Here is a 17,757-nt window from a genome sequence, read left to right as displayed (position 1 = left end):
GCAATGGGGCATGGAGATTCATAGGTCTTCCTTGGCGTCATCGTCTTCAGCGCGCCTGGTCTGACGCTGCTCGCATGCCCCTGGGAGTATGCTTTGACGGCCAAGCTGTCGAGGGTGCTGAACCGTATTCAAGTCCGGACATATGACTTGAGCGACGCAGTCGAATATCTCATTCTCCACCAGCTCGTATCTGGAGACGATGGTCGGCCGGTCAAGAGGAGTCAGATCCAGAGATGGGCCGAGAAGTATAACCATCAGGTGAATGACGAGATTTTGTCGAGGTTGAGGACGGCGTACCAGGGACGATATGGGCAAACGGGACTTGAATAATGGTTGTCGTGGGTAGCAAGAGGGTTAGGTGGACTTAGTCAGGGGTTAAGTGAAGGAGATGTGTGGCGTCCATAGCAAAATGTTCTTGGCCAGAAAGTCGGGGTCCGCTCTCTCATCATCAGGGCATTGGAGCCGTTCACCTTCCTCGGTAGGAATGACAAGCAACTCGGCCAGGGCGGGCGCCGCTGCCGCCCACTCTGGCACTCGCTCGTAGGGGCGCTCGCTTTCGGGCTCTGCTCTGCGACGTTCAATCTCCTCCATAGAGACCAGCGGAGAGGTAACCCCATGGAGGCCCTTTTCAATTCTCTCGTTGAAAGACTTTACCATCAGGTACGTCACGCCGGCAAGGGCGGCGAGGCGCGGCGGGTTGTCGTCACGCGGATCCGGGGATGTCGTGGACGGGCCACTGGTGCTGTCTCTAGGACCACTCCAGGATGTTCCTGTAGGCGAATCGCTTGTCGAGGATGATGAACTCGTAGAGCCTGTACAGCGCAAAGAGAGAATTGTCCCCAAAGACGCCCTGCGGCGCTGCGAACTTGCGAGCCTGGACTGCCGCAAAGAACGTGTCTGGGGCCTCGAGTATTTGTTCTGGTGCCGGGGAAGGGAAGATGGGATAGTCGCAGGGTACAGGCTCGTATGGTTCAGCGTTGGAGTCGCTAGATGGCTCTGGGACGTGATGGTGCTTGCGTGGAGAGAATCTAGTGAGGATGATGCGAGCCCGTTCGACGAGGGAAGTAAAGGTGAGGTTAGGCGCCATTGGCCAAGCCTGCGCCTTACTCGGCGGGCTTGCCAACAGGTGACGGCGGAGGCTTGAACGCAGTGATGAGTCAAAAGGAGGTAGGCGATTCTGGAGCGGGCGTGGATTAATGAAGGAGAACCACCAAGGCAATTGGGGGATGAGAGGTGAAAGTGATACTGCGTTGTGCCGCCGCAACGTGATGGCCAAGTTCCAACAGATCTGTTCTCGTCCGGGACGCGAATAGAGGGAGCGTCAGATCACTTCTTACCAACGCAACATCCGCCGCAAAGGCCGATTGCCATCTCCACTGTTGATAGTCATCATGAGTTGCCTCCGCCCCGCGCGAGGTTTTGTTGTTTGTCTGGCCGAGGTGGCGTAACACGAAGCGCCTGGTATTACACACCTTCAACGTCCCATCCGCATAAGTGAGATCCTTGATACGCTCGCGGTCTAATTCACAAACGACTCTGAATAGGGAAAACATTATAATTTCATACCTTGTAAGCACATTCCTTACGCATCGTGAACCAGCACGATGACCTTGCCGGCGCTAGATCCCTTCTTCACGCGCTCGTACGCCTTGGGCACGTCCTCAAACTTAAACTCCGTGTCCACCACCGTCCTGAGCTTGCCCTCACCGATCCACCCCGCAATCTGCGCGAGGTCCTCGTGGCTGTTGCGCGTCAGGTACGGCACCACCTTGTTCTTGCCGCCGCCGAGGAACGCCGGGCGCAGCAGCGCGTTGGCCATGTTGGCGGTGCTGGCGAGCGAGACCTCGCCGCCGACGAAGACGTACGGCGCGGCGGGCTTGAGGAAGGACGCCGACGCCGCGTGCAGGTACGGCGGCGAGACGCCCACGTTGTCGACGGCGAGGTCGAAGACGGGGCCCAGGCGCGCGAGCTCCGCCTTGACGTCCGTCTTGGTGTAGTCGATGAGGGCGTCGGCGCCGAGCGACGTGCACAGCTCGGCCTTGGCCGTCGAGCACGTCACCGTGACGCTGCAGCCGAGCAGCTTGGCGATCTGGATGCCGAACGTGCCCGTGCCGCCGGAGCCGCCGTTGATGAAGACGCGGGCCCCGGGCTTGACGTACGGGTGGATGGTCTGGTACGCGGTGAGGGCCGTCGTCGGGGCGCCGGCCGCGGCGCGCAGCGTGTCGGGGTCCTTGGCCGCCTGCTCGGGCAGCTTGGCCCACTCGTCGGGCTTGAGGATGGCGTACTCGGCGAGCGAGCCGGCGCGCTTCGTGGGGTCGAGGCGGCCCAGGACGGCGTCGCCGGGCTTGACGTCGCCGCCGCTGCTGCTGTCACCGGGGTGCACGGCGACGACGCGCGCGCAGAGGTCCATGCCGGGCGTCTTGGGGAACGGGGCGAGGAGGCGCGCGAGCATGCCCGCCTCGGCGACCTTGTAGTCGGCCGGGTTGAGCCCCGCGGCGAGGACCTGCACGAGGATGGACCCGGGCGGCGACGCGGCGAGGTCTGCGTCTGAGGGCCGCGCCGCGGTGGTGAGGGCCAGAACTGAGGTGACCGGGCCTGGCGAGGCGAACTGCCACGTCCTCATGTCGATGCTGTTGTCCGTCATTGCGGGTTGGTGATGACTCTGGCGAGGCTAGACCAGGTTCATGGGATTACAAGAGAGGCGTGGGTTATGATTAAACAGCGAGTGCGTTGTTAGTATGCCTTATCTATGAGTGCGGCCAGGTGTGTCGAGCGTCGCGAGCTTGCAGGCCGAGATGAGGAATCAAGTGCGTCATGGTGTTGAGCTTGTTGCTGGCGAGTCTCGGGGAAGCGACCCCGCTGTAAACAGCCTGTAGTAGGGACTGGATGTAGTTAATAAGGTATGCTTCACCCGCTTTAATCGGTCTTGATGTCCAATTCCGGCCACTGGCTCGACTGCGAGCTCCAAATTGACGCAACAGGCCCGTCGCTGGTACAGGTCGTGGATGTCTTTTTTGGGGTGTTGTAACTCTGCATCAACGGTGAGTGAGCACTATACCAACGTGAACAACAGCTTTTCTGCTTACAGCTCGACTTATACCCCCGAGCTGACTTACACGCATGTCGACTTACACGCAGCTGCGTCATACCGAGCTTTTCTTTCTTGAATACGCACAGCAGCATGACACATATTCGCCGGTAACGAAGCTCCTTGCCCGTGCAACACGCGAGAAGGATCAATGCCACGGGGCTCCTGCATGCCTCCAACATCTTCATGCAAGATCGCGGGTGGACCGCGCCCAACCCCCCGGGGGCTTGATTGGCAAGCCCCAAGCCAATATTGCGGCTGACGTGCATCCCATCCCATCGCGACCAACCGACTCACGCCTCTCACTCACCAACCCAGCCCACCATTAAATCAATAAATAGACGACAGAAGCCTGACGCCTGCGTCCCCTGGCTCTCCTTCGGCCTGGCCCGCGCCATGACGACTCCCGCGCCGTGGCTTGCGCCGCACCCGCCTCCCCGATGTCATCCTTGGTGTCGTCCCTCTTCGACTTCATCAGCTCCAGCACCGGCATCAACACTTACGCGCTGAAGAAGCCCTACGAGTACGCGCCGCTCGACGACACCTCGCGCCGCACCTTTCGCCTCGTCGAGCTGCTCCCGCCCAAGCCCTCCCTCCTACCCGGCTGCCATGGCACCGTGCGCGTGCGCATCCTCGAGCGGGACCTCGACGACGACGTCGCCGCCGTGAGCGCGCCGTACGATGCCCTTTCCTACACGTGGAGCATCCCCAAGGGCGTTACGGAGCCTGACCGGCGGATCATCGTTGAGGCCGGTCCCAACGACGGAGATGACCCTCGGGAGCTGCGCATCTACCGGGCCCTTGAGCTCGCGCTGCTGTACCTCTCGCCCACCGTCGATGATGGCGACGACGACAACAATAGCGGCGGTACTAACCGTCGTCCGATCTTCGTCGACCAAATCTGCCTCAACCAGCGCGACAACGATGAGAAGAGCGTCCAGGTGCCGCTCATGCGCGTCATCTACGCCCGCTGCGCCCGCACCCTCGTCTGGCTCGGCCCGCCCACGCGCGCCTCGGACCGCTACTTCGACTTTGTCGCCTCGGAGCTGCTGCCGGGCGGCGACGGCGTGCTCGGCCGGCTGCTGGGCCCGCGCGTGTCGACGGCCATGTGCATCTTCGACGCCGTCGTGTCGGAGCAGCCCGTGCCCCAGGATGGCGATGGCGAAGACGAAGAGGAACTGCGCCGCCTGCGTGCGGACCGCGACGCGCTGCTCGACCTTGTGCGCCGGCGCGGCGACGCCCTCCCCCGCGACGGCATGGCCGACGTGCTGTCCCGGCCCTGGAACAACCGCCTCTGGACCATCCAGGAGGCGACGCTCGCGCCCCTCGTCGTCTTCGTCTGCGGCCGCCGCACCCTCTGCTTCGACTGCCTGCGCGGCGCCCTCTTCTTCTTCAACGTCGCCAACACGCACTGGCTGCGGCAGGCCCACGGCGGAGGCGCCGCGCACCCGCCCGCCGAGCTGCGGTCGCGCGCCGCCCTGCTGGACCTCGGCGCGGGTATGGGCCGCATCTTCCAGGAGCGCAAGGCCGTGCACAAGCTGCGCCGCCGGAAGCCGCTCTACGACGTGCTGCTCAAGTACAACCTCGTCGGCGAGGACGGCGGCGGCATCGTCCCCGTCAAGATCGGCGCGGCGCTGCCCGAGGATCGCGTCTTTGGGCTGCTGGGCCTCGTTGACGAGGAGGACCCCCTGGCCAAGAGGGTGCGCGTGCGGTATGGCGATGAGAAGGTCGTCGCGCGGGTGTATACCGAGGTCGCGGCCCTGCTACTCGAGGAGAGCGTCGATGCGCTTCTGCTTGCGCAGAGGCCGTGCACGACGCCTGGCTTGCCGTCGTGGGTGACTGACTGGGCCATGGACCTGCGCCTGCCGGTCGGGTATGCGCGCCTCGGGGAGCCCGTCTTTGCGGCCTCGGGAAAAGATGCCACGGCGCAGGCTGCTCGATTTACGGTGGACGACGCGGCTGGGCGGTTGACAATACGAGGCGTCGCTGTCGACAAGATTGCTCGCGTGGGCGAGCAGACGTACCGCGGCGAGTCGGAGGGCCGCATCACCGAACTGGTCGACTATCGTTCTGCGCGCCGCGTATTCGACGAGGTAGACGAGTTTGTGCGCGAGGCTCGTGGCGGCTCTGTCCCGCAGCAGGACAGCAGCGGCAACAAGCAGGATGACGACAAGGAGGAGGCACTCGCGCATCGTCAGACGTGCCTCCGCGTATGCGACTCGGGCCTCTCCTGGCGCTACTTCACCACCAAGCTCCCCTCCCCTCCCGCCGCCGCCGCCATGTCCAAGCTCTCCACCCTCGAAAGCACCATCTCCAACCTCGGCCAGCGCCTCCTCCGCGCCGACGACACCCGCGACGCCTACCGCCTCACGCGCATCTACGCCACCGTCGGCATCACGCCCTGGTACTGGATCCCCGCGCCCGAGCCCGCCGCCCTGCGCCTCCTGGCGTGCGACCCGCCCCGCGCGCTCCTCCTGCTGCGCGACGCGGCCGTCGACTTCGTCGAGGACATGGTCGGGCTGGTAGGCGCCGCGGCGGCCGTGGGCTTGGCCTCGTGGTGGATCGCGTTCCGGCGGCGATGGAAGTACGTGACGTTGCGGCAGGAGCCTGATGCTGTGGCGCGCACGGGGCTCGATCCGCAGGCGGTGCTGGACCCGGACATGGGCGAGTTTACGGGCCATTTGCTTAAGAACAAGGGGAGGAGGGTGTACAGGACGGAAGGGGGCCGCGTGGGCATGGGCCCGGCAGGGATGGGCGAGGGAGACGACGTGGTGGTCTTGTATGGGGCTACGGTGCCGCATGTGCTGCGGGATAGGGGGGACGGGACGAGCGAGTATGTGGGTGAGGCGTACTGCGATGGCATCATGGGCGGGGAGGCCCTGGCTTCAGGCGTGGAGAAGGACTTTGTTCTAACGTGAGCAGGTTTCCAGATCCGATCCACGTATTTGCGTCTCAGTCATCGTACGCACTAAACACAGTAGAGCCGTGGCATCACAGGACAGAAGATCAAGGTAGATTTCATTAGGTTCATTAGACTCGTTAGACTTTGCCCAATACACATCATCACCAGGTCGCGGGCCCAAAAGTCCCATTCTCCGGCACTGTCTTGAGCACTGCAGCATACGATGCATCCAGGGTCTCAAAGACCGTCACGTTTCCCCACCACTGCGGCGCCTTGACTCCCGGGAACGTGATGGCGAAGAAGATGATGATTGTGCTGAGCACCAGCCCGGCGTCCAGCGCCGCGGCCGTCACGTAGTTGTACGTCGACCACCAGCCGTGCCACTTGCGCCGGATCCAGCGGTTGAAGATGAGCCCAAAGATAGCCCAGGACGAGAAGCTGAGGGGCGTTGCTGGCGGCAGCCACGCCATGGCGCCGAGCATGATGGGTGCCTGGAAGTGCCCAAAGAAGCTGATCTTGAGGCGCTTCGTGAGCACGTACAGAATCACCGGCATGGATGCCCCGACGAGCCAGAACCAGTTGAAGTGAGCGTACATGCTACCCACGCCAAACATGCGCCGCGGGCCGATGACACCCCAGACGATGCTCGATGAGAAGAAGGCGCGGCCGTTCGGGCAGGTAAAATGGCTGACCTGCTTGTTGTCGCACACTCCGTCGATGTTGCCTAGGGTCCAGTTCATGACGGCAATCTGGACGAACACGGCCCAGATCGTAGCCACGACCTGACAGATGAAAGTGACGCGCGGCGGCACCTTCATGTAGTGTGCAAGCTTCAGGTTGCCGCTGTAGGTCTGCGCCTGGCCCAGCGTGATGGTGCTAAACACCTTGAACATCATGACGCCAATCGGTCGGCCGGGGATGATGAAGCCGGCGAGAAAGGGCGATATGACGTTCAGACTCAGCAAGATATTCGACACGGCGAGAATCATCGTAGTCGGTACAACAAAAACGCAGGCGATGATGATGGACACGAAAAAGGCCCACCACGGGAGTTGCGACTCGAAGCCTTCCGCGGTGGCGAGGCCGAGCGCGATGGAGACGAGGAAGAGAACGGCGTACCACCAGTCCGGGGCATGTGCGTACTTCTTCATCAGCTTCATGTGCACATCGGGCTCTTGGTTGTGGGCAGCCCGGAAACGGTACCAGACCTCTTTGCCATGATACAGCCCGACGTGGACAATGGCAGACGTGAGCGCGGCAAACGAAAGGCCGTAGTTGAGAGCAAACGTAGGAGCCAGGAACAGTGGCGAGTACGACTTGTACTTGGCCTCGTCAAAGGTGTAGCCGGGACCGAGGATACGGCTGACGTTGTAGTAGTTTTGCGTGTTGTCATACGTCTGAGCCGTGACCAGGGGCAGGTAGTCGGCGAACAAGGCGCCGCTGTACGTGATGCCAATTGTCGTGATGATGACGAACAGAAAAAGACCAATCAAGGTATTGACGTGCGAGTGTGTCGGGGCGAGCAGAGGGTCGCCCAGATAGGCCGTCACATACGTCCAGTCGAACGTGATGGGAATGAGCGACAGGCCAGTCACGCCACCAAACAACTGGTTTACCACGACGTTGTTGGGTTTGATCCAGGTAATGAAGGCAAAAACAGACAGCCCCTGAAACAAGACGCCGGGAATCCAGTAGTAGCAGAACATGGCCATGGCGACGAGACCAAACCAGCGGTAGCGGCTGATGCGCCAGCCGTTGGAGTGGACGCCGTCGCTCTTGCTCTTGTCGTGCAGCGCATAAAACAGAGACGTGTTGGCGAACTGGTTGGGCCACATCATGGCGGCGGGCCAGACCAGGAAGCGGCGGAAGATGCCGGCGAGGGAGATGCCGATGAGCTGCGAGCTTAGGGTGAAGAGGAGAGAAAAGCCCCAGCCGAGGTTGATGTTGTAGAACGGCTTGCCCTGCAGGGCGAGCAGGGCGTCAGTGCTGTAGGCGTAGCCAATGCACACGTTGGCCATGAGCGTGACGACGACGTGTTCTTTGATGGTAAAGGGGCCCGGGTTCAGCGTCCAGCGGAGACCAAAGGTGTTGAAGACTCTGGTCGGGAGCACTTTTGCCCACGCGCATCCGATGGGATAGACGAGCAGCTGGACGACAATGGCGGGAAAGTTGATGGCTGGGCTCCTGCACCAGGGTTAGTATATGTGCACATCGAGAGTGTTGATCATCATACCTCATGCTGAGAAACATGTTGAGCCCGCTACCTATGGTGACAAAAAACATGCCGAGAATCCAGGCTCTCAACGTGTTGGCCACCTCCTCGCCGTCCGTATTGCGCACGGCGGCTCGGACCTCTTCATAGGGTGAGTCTTCGGTGAAGAGCTCGTCGGCCTGAAGCAGCTCCTTGGGGTCGCCATGCTGGATGGCTGCGTTGACGGCGTCGAGCTTGTCCTTGGGCAGGTTCGGATCCCACTGGTGTGCCTTGCGAATTCGCTCCAGGTCGGCGCGTGCGGCCTCGATTCGCTCGACATCCGGAGACGGCGACTTCTCGTCGCTGTACTCGGCCGAGATGGGCTCCGAGATGGGCTCCGAGCCTGTCTTGAAGGGGTTCTTCATCATGAATGCGTGCCGTGAGACAAGTGTTTGCCACGCACTCACGCAGACGCAGATGCAGACGCAAACGCAGTTGCTGCTCGCCGATGCGGAGAGCCCCTGGGGATCGCCCGCTTAAAGCAGGACGACCTGGTTGCCACGACGGGATGGCGCGCTTACACGACGACCGTGGTTGCACTGGCGACCCCCACGAGCGGTCCCTCGCGGCTCAGCAGTAGGCTCGCGGTCCACATGGCCAAGTATCCCCGCGTTACACTATCGTAGTGCGACCGATGAACGCTGGGATGCAGGCGACGGCTATCTCGCGACCCCGCATTCCCATATTCACCCGGGCGAGATCACGGCCCATGCGCGCGCCCGCGCGGGTGCAATGTTACGCAGTGTTGGTGCGAGGTGGCATGTCGTTGAAGTCGGTGGCGTCGGCCAACTCTGGGGATAAAGCCATGGCGTCGGGGTACGTCTGCCGACGGACCGTGGCTTGCTTGGCTCGGGATAGCACCAAGCTCCAGCACCGCCGGACCGGAGGTCGTATATTGTATGCCGGCTTATTATTGCGAGCCCCATGCCGGCCGGGCATGACGCGTTGGAGACCAAAAGTCCCTTGATTTCGACCAAAGCGACTAGCCTCGACGTCCATCCCCAAAGGCGTTGCCGATGATAGGCGCGGCAGAATTGCTTCGACACCCTGCGCGCGAGGCCGACTGTCGGCATTGTAGCTGTGTTTCCAGGCCAAAGATACCCGTCGCTTTGGGCATTGAGCCGAAGGCATGCTCTGATTGTGTGGTCTGGAATTACTGGTTCCCTGGACGCCTGCAATGGAATCGATCTCGACGTGTTTCACCGGACGCGACAGCCGAGGACTATCAAGACGTTGCATCTGCAAAGTACCCAGTCATGCAATCCTGATTTGGATGCGCCATCAACAGTTTGCTGCAGCAGTCTGTCGTCTGACCTTTGAGCATGCAGACGATGGTGTCAGTGTTGGTGGGCAAGCCAAAGGTCCTTTGACCAGCCGAGGATTAGGATCCATAATAAAAAGATCGTCGCCCGCCCCTGACGAGCATTGAGAGGCGAGCCGGTGGCTGTCTGTTCGGAAGAAGCGGCCGAATAGCTTCCTGGTCGGTGCTGATGGCTGGCTCGCCGCATCCAAAGCTGTTGACGGAGGAGCTTGGTCGTGCTGCCTGCCCCGAGCTTGAGCTCCTTTGACAGCCCTAAGTTCTCCCCTGGCCTAGCCGTACAGGGGCCTTCCGTATCAGTCGGTGTCCACTGATCCACTCGCTGCTCACTGTCCACTATCGGAGCAGGGTCGATTGGAAGGAGCGACCTCACGACCCCGCCACCCCACCATATCCTTCCCAAGGTTCCCGTCAGACTGAGATTGAGGAGCTCAAGCTCGATAGCTTCACTTGAGCAGCTCCCCCCGCCCCCTCGACTGTACGCCCGTGACACATCACTCACACCATGTCGCTCACGGAAGCCAAAGTCCTGTCGCAAGGGCCGCTGGTGCGCCACCTCGCATTCCCGTCGCACACGAGAGAGCCCGCGCGCTAACGATTGTCACTGTCAGCCCGACGAGGAGGCCCGATGGGTCAAGCTCACCAAGTGCGCCCTGCCTCCGCTTCACCCGGGAACGCGTCACTGACCCCCGTCCTCAGGATCACCTACCAAGACCCCAAGGGCCAGACCCGCACGTGGGAGTCGTCCGAACGCCTCTCCCGCCCCGCCGGCTCGGACATTGACGGCGTGGGCATCGTCGCCGTGCTCGACAAGCCCTCTGGCCCAGAGATTGTCTTGCAGAAGCAATATCGCCCGCCCATCGACAAGGTCACCATTGAGGTGCCCGCGGGTCTCATCGATGCCGGAGAGACTCCCGAGCAGGCCGCAGTCCGCGAGCTTCGTGAAGAAACGGGCTACGTCGGCGTCGTGTCCGAGTCCTCGCCCGTCATGTTCAATGACCCGGGCTTTTGCAACACCAACCTGCGCATGGTCCACGTCACCATCGACATGTCCCTTCCTGAGAACCAGGACCTTATGCCCGAGCTTGAGGAGAACGAGTTCATCGAGGTGTTCACGGTGCCGCTAGCCACGCTTTGGGACGAGTGCAAGCGACTCGAAGCCGAGGGATACGCCATCGACGCACGAGTCGGAACCTTTGCCGAGGGCATTCTCATGGCCCAGAGATTAAAGCTCTGATATGTGCAACGGAGCATGATGCTGGGTACATGTTGATGATAGAACATAGACGGCTAGACTTTGCCCTCCCGCCGCAATCCTTCCCACAAGGCAACTGCTGCGAGTGCCTTTGCATCTCGCGCCCCTTCTCGCCAGAGATCCTTCATCGGCACGACCTTGAGGGTAATCTTCTCTCCGTGATCTCGCAGCCCCGTCAGACGTCCACTCCATTCACGGAGCTGATCGCGCGGTATCCGACGCTCGTAGCTGTAGATGGTGATGTGCTCGTCGCAGCCCCCTGCGCTGGGATACATCGCCTGCGGCAGTCCTTCGTTGATCCCCTCGGTTTCTGACGGCGCCGCGAGCTCGCTCAGGCACACCAGCTCATCCTCCTGGATCGTGATGCCGAGTTCCTCCTCCATCTCCTTGGCAGCTGCTCCCTTGAAGCTTCCCGCGTCATCGACCATGCCCGCCGGCAGCTCAACAAAGCCCAGGCTCCCTGCTGGGACGCGCGGCTGCACCGTCAAGACGGCGTAGCGCTCGTCTGAGGACGCGGGGAGGTCGTCCGGGATCAGCATCACGAGCATGGCGACACTGGGGCCACGCAGGAGGGCCGCCGCAGGCAGAGCCTCCGAGGCGGAGTTGGAGACGGTAGCCGAGAGCTTGACGAAGCCCAGGCGGGAGCCGCCGAAGCGGTCGAACGACTGCACGGTCACGGAGCGTAGCGCGTACGGGTCTGAGTGGAAGGGATGGGTGGTTTGAGATTGCAGGGAGAGGGAGTTGTTGAGCGTGCTTATCCAGCTCTGATGCAGTATCAGCGAGGGTCTCGCAGGTTGTAACATTATGGAATTGGTTTGCGCACCTGGAAGGGCTTGAAGGACTTGAGCTCATCCCTGCCGAGGCCCTCTGGAAGGTTGAGGGTGAGACTATCGGGTATTGATTCGCTCATTGTGTGGGAGCGCGCTGCTCTGTGAACTGTTCGTTTCAAGTGTGTGATGGCGGGATGTGCCGTGGTGAATGTCTGTCTGCTCAGGCACCGGGTGGTTCTGGCGATGGCAATCATGTCCAGATCATCTGTGGCGCGTCGCGTGTAGTTGCAGCGATCAGACGGATGGAGCGCTGCCTTGGGAGGCGAGACTGCGGAGATGATGCTCCACCCCAGCAGTGAGCACGCAGCAGTGCAGCACGGCAAGCCACCGCCACTGGCACTCAACTCCCAGTGCAGCCATCTCAAGTGCGAGGGGCAACGCAACCCCACTGACGTCAACAGGGTCTGGCGTGGTGCTTCACCTGGCGATGGTCTGGGCTTCCTATTCGAGACACCTCGTCATGCCAACGCGCGTCACGGCCTGAGCGCATTTCTCTTTCTCTTCTTCATGTAACATCCCATCGACCTAATCCGCAGAACCTCACAGTCATCGTCCTCCTCGCCAACACCCGCATCGAGGGATCCATGCTCCACGAGTTCCTCTTCGCCCTCCTCGTCTCCTTCGTCATGGCGCACTTCGTCCCGAGCTTGCTCATCCGCAGGCTGCAGCGCATGGAGCTGCCCCGACCCGACGATGAAGGCGACGACAATAACGACAACGAGCGCCGCGCGGACGACCTGCCCGCCTCGCCTGCCAACAAGACGCCCGCCAACAACGACCGGTACAACCCCACGCCCATCGACATCGCCGTCACCCGCATCATGCTCGCCCGCAGCAAGCGCTTGCCACCCGACATCGTCGACGCCATCTTCGACTTCGCCGAGTACTGGGCGCACTCGACCAACGCCATCAACTTTACGACCGAGCACCAGGACTACCTCCGCATCAGCGGCTCCAGCCAAGTCGAGACCAAGTTTCTGGTGAGCGCCGCAGCGCTGATGTTCGAACACGGGAGTGCTGGACTGACGTATGATGTAACAGCTCCGCTCGTTTCCCTTGGGTCTCACAGGCATCGCTGGAGACAAGAACCTCGCCGAGGAGCTCGCATACGATACCAACGAGTCGAAGCCGCGACCGCTCGCCAAGGAACGTGAGCCGGGATACTTTGCGAAGCTGGCCGACTATCCTACCCCTCGGCTGGTAAGCCCTTGTCGTAAGATTGTCTTTTCCATCCGCGGCAAAGACCAGGGTTGGGTCAGCCAGCCAGACGCAAAGGGCACGTACAGCGCCTCGTGGACGTGGTATGAGGTTGGACTGGAGCGCTTTGACGCAGAGCAAGACTGTGAGTCTGCATCATCGACGGACCACCTGCGTATGCTGACAAGTTGACCCGACAGGCGACTCCAATTGCACATACGACGTCCGCCACGAATCGCCCAAGTCGACGGCGCTACCACTCCCGGTATGCGGCCTGCGAACGATAAAGCCGACCATCAAGCGCGAGCCCGACGAAGAGGACTACAAGTACGACCACCCGCTGCTGCACCAGGACCAGTTCCTCATCCAGAAGAACCGCACCGCCTCGCGCGACTTTGTCGACCATGTTGTCACTTGGTCGTACCTCGACGACGTCAAGCCCGACTCGGACGCCGGCAAGGCCTTGGAGGAGCAAGGTCGCGGCCGGGGGACCGGCAACGGCGAATTCGTGCGCGACCTCAGACTCGGCGACGTGGTGACGGTCTGGGGCATGGCGAGGTTTGGTGCGTGGGTGAACAATGTCGAGGCCGTCAAGATTGATGTGTATTGGGCTGTCTGATCGGGATACCGCACATACGCCTGCATATCCATCTCATGTCTTTTTAACGATCAACACGAAGCGGCCCTCCTCACACTGGTGCGTTTGCCTGTCGGAATGGAGACACTTTAGCACGGATCTTCACCCTGATAGAGAGCATAGACGCACGTACGACCTGACGGTAAGTGGAAGCAGCCGGGTGCATGTACCTTGCTGACTTGAGATATAGGGCTGTGTTGCCGCCTGGAGCACTGAGTTCACAAGAGAGGGGTGTTGCGTCCAGAGTTACTGAGAAGCGTTGAGGTATTTATAATGAGTTACACGAGATCAGTATCCTTTATGCAATAAATCATCTGGGACTGCCCATCAGTCAGTAAAGATGCTACATGGTGTGTTCCTGTGCAACCCACTGCCTGCGCGTCTGTTACGCTGCAGCCCCGGTTCTTCGGTCTCTCTATTCATATATCGTAGTCTAAGATTCACTCCGGGCCTTTTGCTTGCCAAGCATCTGCAGCAGTGGCCCCTGCGGCGCATCCTCGCGCCCGACGACAAGCTCAATCATCTTCAGCCCCTCACCATCAGCGACCTTCTTATCATCAAGAATCTTGCTAAGCTCGGCCCACGTGCTGGCACGGCCCGTATACGTGCCCTCCTTTGCCCCAAAGAAACTCGGGGCCAGCAGGTACCACCACGGCGAGACGTCGTTGTACCCCTGCTGCCGCCCGTGGATGCACCGCTCGATGGTGTAGCCGTCGTTGTTGATGAGGAAGATGACGACGTTGAGGTTCAGCCGGATTATGGTTGCGAGTTCCTGCGCCGTCATCTGGAAGCTCCCGTCTCCGATGAAGAGGACCGTACGAGCGTTTTGTAACTCGAAGTACTGCGACGACTCGACGAGTTCTCTCTGCGCGAGGGCGGCGCCCTGGGCGCCGGGGAGCATGTACCCGATGGAGAGCCATGTGACGGGGGTGAAGAGGCGGGCGTGTCGTGGCAGTGGCATCTCTCGGACGCCGTAGCCTGCCGTGCCGGTCTCACCGAGGATAATGTCCCCTGGACGGAGAAAGTTGGCCAGCACGCGCCAGAGCTTGTTCTGGGCGAGTTGCTTGCCGCCATCAACATCCGAGAAGGAGAGCTTGTAATCGCGAGGCAACGCGGGGTACGGGTCGTAGCGCTTCAAAAGCGAAGGGTCCAGTCTCTCAACGAGCAGCGAGGTGATGACCTTGGCCGGGACGTCTCGAGATGTCTTTGCGCCAATCTTGACCTCGGTGTCGGTGAAGGAAATCGTAGCTTCTGCGGGCGGGATGCTAGAGAAGGCGTAGGTGTTTGTGGAGCTCAAGTGAGGGCCGAAGAATAGGACCAAGTCGGCCTGCTGCACAAAGGCGTGCACGGCCGGCGTGTCGTAGCTGCCCTGGTAGACTCCGTGAAAGTTGGGAACCGTCTCGTTCAACAGGCCTTTGCCGAATGCGCTCGTCCAGGTCGGCCAGGCAGTAATGTCGACAACTTGCTGCACCTCGCCTATAATCCCCATTGGACGAATCTCTCCGTCCACGAGGATGACTGGCTGCTTGGCCGTCCGGATTCTCTTGATGATGTCGTGGAGAATAGCTTCCAGTTCCGGGACCAGGTCGGCCGCTGGGTATTCAACTTGAATAGGCACCTGCAGCGCCTCGCCTGGCACCAATGCCGAGACCAAGTCGACGGGTATCTCAATGTACACAGGGCGACTATGCCGCAGACACTGCCGCAGCACATCGTCAATCTGCTGCGGACCTGTCCTCGGATCCCAGAGACGAGTCTGCGCCACCGTAACCTGCGCGTGCATCTGCGCGAAGCGCCTATACTCCCCATCATTGAACGTATGGTGAATCAGGAGCCGCGAATCCTGCGACGACCGAGGCGGCGTGCCGACAATGTGCACCACGGCAGCCCTCTCCGTGTACGCCCCCGCAATGGCGTTTATGGCCGACAGCTCGCCGACTCCGAAGGTGGTGACGAGAGCTCCCAGGCTTTTAATCCTGGCGTAGCCGTCCGCGGCGTAGGCGGCGTTGAGCTCGTTGGCGTTGCCAACCCATTGCAGGCCGGATGGCTCGACGTGGTCTAGCAGGGTGAGGTTGTAGTCGCCGGGGACGCCGTGGATGGCGCCGACGCCGAGTTGGCGGAGGCGGCCGAATAGGTAGTCGGCCAGCTTGACTGTCGACGCCATAGTGATATAAACGAGCAAGAGGACGAGTTTAGGAAAAGAGGGGAAGCAAAGAGGAAGTCACGATGTTGGCAACCCTGATCGTTTAATACGCCCTCTCGTGTCCGGTCCCCTCCCTGGCTGGTGTTAGTGTTAGTGTGGGGGATCACTCCGACACTCCGATTCTACGCTTCTCCCCACTCCGAGGATACCCGGCCACAACAAGTTACTCCGACTAGACTACCGCAGACATGCTCATATAAAGCGGCTCTGAATTTGCCATTCTGTAAGGTTGTATTACGATCATTGACGTTCACGTTAGCGTTTGGCTGTTCATTGTCCCCCACCATGACATTTTCTCAACATATTGCCCGCTTTCGGGAGAGGCGAGCTTGCGCCGAACCACTACCTACAGAAGTAGCGCCCTACACATCATCGACCTTCTTCAAGGCCAAGCAATCTGGGTCCAAGAACAAGGCGCGGAGATGGGATCACCGCTTCAGTCTTGAAAGCGCCACCCACGAATCATCACCATTGAAATCCGCCTCCAGGAGCAAACAGACCAAGTTAATCAGCCTGGGAACTGCCCGTCCGACGCCAGAGTACTATCCGTGGATGTCGATGCATATGGAAACCCTCGATACGCCTCTCGAAGGGATGGCCAGCCAATCATCTCTCCCGCTCATGTCCTGCACCAAAGGCGAAGACAGCTACGACTTTTCAGTCGCCATGAACTACGGCTACTCGGCGGGGTCTCCGCAGTTATTGCGTTTCATCACCGAGCACGTGGAGATGATACACAAACCGCAGTACGACGACTGGGAAAGCTGCCTGACCTGTGGTACCACCTCGGCGCTAGAGATTGCCTTTCGCATGTTCTGCAACCGTGGCGATGTCGTGCTCGTGGAGCAGTTCACGTATCCTGGTACACTTGCCGCGATGCGAGGTCAGGGGCTGCACGCGTTGGGAATAGAAATGGACAGCTTGGGTCTCGTTCCGAGCGATCTCGAACAGAAGCTGGAAAGTTGGGACTGTACTGCAGGGCCAAAGCCCTTTGTGCTCTACACCATCCCTACCGGCCAAAACCCAACAGGTACAACGCAAAGTGCAGCTCGACGGCGGCAAATCTACGACATTGCCGTAAAGCACAATCTATACATCATCGAGGACGACCCATATTACTTTCTTCAAATGGGGAATGACGGCTCTGGATCGAAGTCACGGGGATTGTCTGAGCTGGATGAGTACATGGCTCAACTGCCGCCATCCTATCTCTCGCTAGATGTGAGCGGCCGAGTGCTTCGCATGGACACGGCGTCCAAGATCCTTGCCCCGGGCCTTCGTTGCGGCTGGGTCACAGGCTCCTCGCAAGTCGTGGACAAGTTCATCGCGTACTCTGAGATCAGCGTTCTGTCACCGAGCGGACCATCACAGGTCATGATGTACAAGCTGCTGGACCAGTCCTGGGGCCATGACGGGTTCATCAGGTGGCTGGCAGCCCTGTCACAGAAATATCGCCAGAGGCGCGACACCATGCTCAGAGCGCTTGAGAGGTTTCTTCCCATGGATGTGTGCAGCTGGGGGTGGCCCGATTCAGGCATGTTCCTGTGGGTTGTCATCGATCTTGCGAAGCACCCGCAGCTACATTGCGCGGAGACGGCATCGCGGCCCCTGAAGCTATGTCAGGATGCAGAGGACAGAATTTACCAGAAATCGATGGCCAATGGGGTCTTGGTGAGTAAGGGTAGCTGGTTCTCGGTGGGCAAGCCTCAAGACAGGCATGTGTCTTTCCGCCTCACCTTTGCGGCGGCTGCAAAGGGGGAGCTAGCACATGCGATTCGCACATTTGCAGAGGCAGTCAAATCAGAGTTTTCGAGTAACTAGACTTGATCATTCGCCGATAAGCAACTAGCATTGATCAATGTTAAGGAAGCTGTGTCAACCTCGGACCAGTCCCAGTGCTACGTATATCGTTAGCTTCTCGTGTTGCGTTGCTTCGGTAACATAAAAAGACTGCTTTGCCGAGAGCTCGAATGCCGCAACGCTTATCCTCTCGCACACCTATTATGTAGTTTCCAGACTTCCTCTGGTTCACCCAGTATGTTGTATTGACATCGTCCACGTTTTGCGACCACTGCT

The 17,757-nt window shown here is 60.3% G+C and overlaps 9 protein-coding genes across 9 annotated transcripts; 4 read left to right on the top strand and 5 right to left on the bottom strand.

Moving 5' to 3' along the window:
- Window positions 1-748: 748 nt before the first annotated feature.
- PLICBS_003537 (uncharacterized protein) lies at window positions 749-1,087 on the bottom strand (the record flags this gene model as incomplete). The annotated part of the gene is made up of 1 exon (XM_065600239.1): window positions 749-1,087. One exon carries the CDS (start codon window positions 1,085-1,087, stop codon window positions 749-751), a length of 339 nt encoding a protein of 112 aa, XP_065456311.1.
- Window positions 1,088-1,582: 495 nt separating this feature from the next.
- Window positions 1,583-2,644, bottom strand: PLICBS_003536 (uncharacterized protein; the record flags this gene model as incomplete). The annotated part of the gene is made up of 1 exon (XM_018323283.2): window positions 1,583-2,644. One exon carries the CDS (start codon window positions 2,642-2,644, stop codon window positions 1,583-1,585), a length of 1,062 nt encoding a protein of 353 aa, XP_018178513.2.
- An 884-nt stretch (window positions 2,645-3,528) lies between these two features.
- On the top strand, window positions 3,529-6,006 carry PLICBS_003535 (uncharacterized protein; the record flags this gene model as incomplete). The annotated part of the gene is made up of 1 exon (XM_018323282.2): window positions 3,529-6,006. One exon carries the CDS (start codon window positions 3,529-3,531, stop codon window positions 6,004-6,006), a length of 2,478 nt encoding a protein of 825 aa, XP_018178512.2.
- A 145-nt stretch (window positions 6,007-6,151) lies between these two features.
- On the bottom strand, window positions 6,152-8,606 carry PLICBS_003534 (uncharacterized protein; the record flags this gene model as incomplete). Its single annotated transcript, XM_018323281.2, has 2 exons — window positions 6,152-8,174; window positions 8,224-8,606. 2 exons carry the CDS (start codon window positions 8,604-8,606, stop codon window positions 6,152-6,154), a joined length of 2,406 nt encoding a protein of 801 aa, XP_018178511.2.
- A 1,458-nt stretch (window positions 8,607-10,064) lies between these two features.
- PLICBS_003533 (uncharacterized protein) lies at window positions 10,065-10,796 on the top strand (the record flags this gene model as incomplete). The annotated part of the gene is made up of 3 exons (XM_018323280.2): window positions 10,065-10,106; window positions 10,171-10,205; window positions 10,259-10,796. 3 exons carry the CDS (start codon window positions 10,065-10,067, stop codon window positions 10,794-10,796), a joined length of 615 nt encoding a protein of 204 aa, XP_018178510.2.
- A 53-nt stretch (window positions 10,797-10,849) lies between these two features.
- PLICBS_003532 (uncharacterized protein) lies at window positions 10,850-11,724 on the bottom strand (the record flags this gene model as incomplete). The annotated part of the gene is made up of 2 exons (XM_018323279.2): window positions 10,850-11,578; window positions 11,638-11,724. The coding sequence occupies 2 exons, from the start codon at window positions 11,722-11,724 to the stop codon at window positions 10,850-10,852; spliced, it is 816 nt and encodes a 271-aa protein (XP_018178509.2).
- Window positions 11,725-12,228: 504 nt separating this feature from the next.
- PLICBS_003531 (uncharacterized protein) lies at window positions 12,229-13,460 on the top strand (the record flags this gene model as incomplete). The annotated part of the gene is made up of 3 exons (XM_018323278.2): window positions 12,229-12,624; window positions 12,686-12,986; window positions 13,042-13,460. 3 exons carry the CDS (start codon window positions 12,229-12,231, stop codon window positions 13,458-13,460), a joined length of 1,116 nt encoding a protein of 371 aa, XP_018178508.2.
- A 451-nt stretch (window positions 13,461-13,911) lies between these two features.
- PLICBS_003530 (uncharacterized protein) lies at window positions 13,912-15,642 on the bottom strand (the record flags this gene model as incomplete). Its single annotated transcript, XM_018323277.2, has 1 exon — window positions 13,912-15,642. The coding sequence occupies one exon, from the start codon at window positions 15,640-15,642 to the stop codon at window positions 13,912-13,914; it is 1,731 nt and encodes a 576-aa protein (XP_018178507.2).
- Window positions 15,643-16,275: 633 nt separating this feature from the next.
- PLICBS_003529 (aromatic/aminoadipate aminotransferase 1) lies at window positions 16,276-17,502 on the top strand (the record flags this gene model as incomplete). The annotated part of the gene is made up of 1 exon (XM_018323276.2): window positions 16,276-17,502. The coding sequence occupies one exon, from the start codon at window positions 16,276-16,278 to the stop codon at window positions 17,500-17,502; it is 1,227 nt and encodes a 408-aa protein (XP_018178506.2).
- Between the last annotated feature and the right edge of the window lie 255 nt (window positions 17,503-17,757).

Source organism: Purpureocillium lilacinum (genome assembly GCF_023168085.1).
Source record: "Purpureocillium lilacinum CBS 284.36 DNA, scaffold_2, whole genome shotgun sequence".
NCBI classification, from domain to species: Eukaryota; Fungi; Ascomycota; class Sordariomycetes; order Hypocreales; family Ophiocordycipitaceae; genus Purpureocillium; species Purpureocillium lilacinum.
The sequence above is the reverse complement of the archived record's forward strand: the minus strand, read 5'-3'. Positions and strand labels throughout refer to the sequence as shown.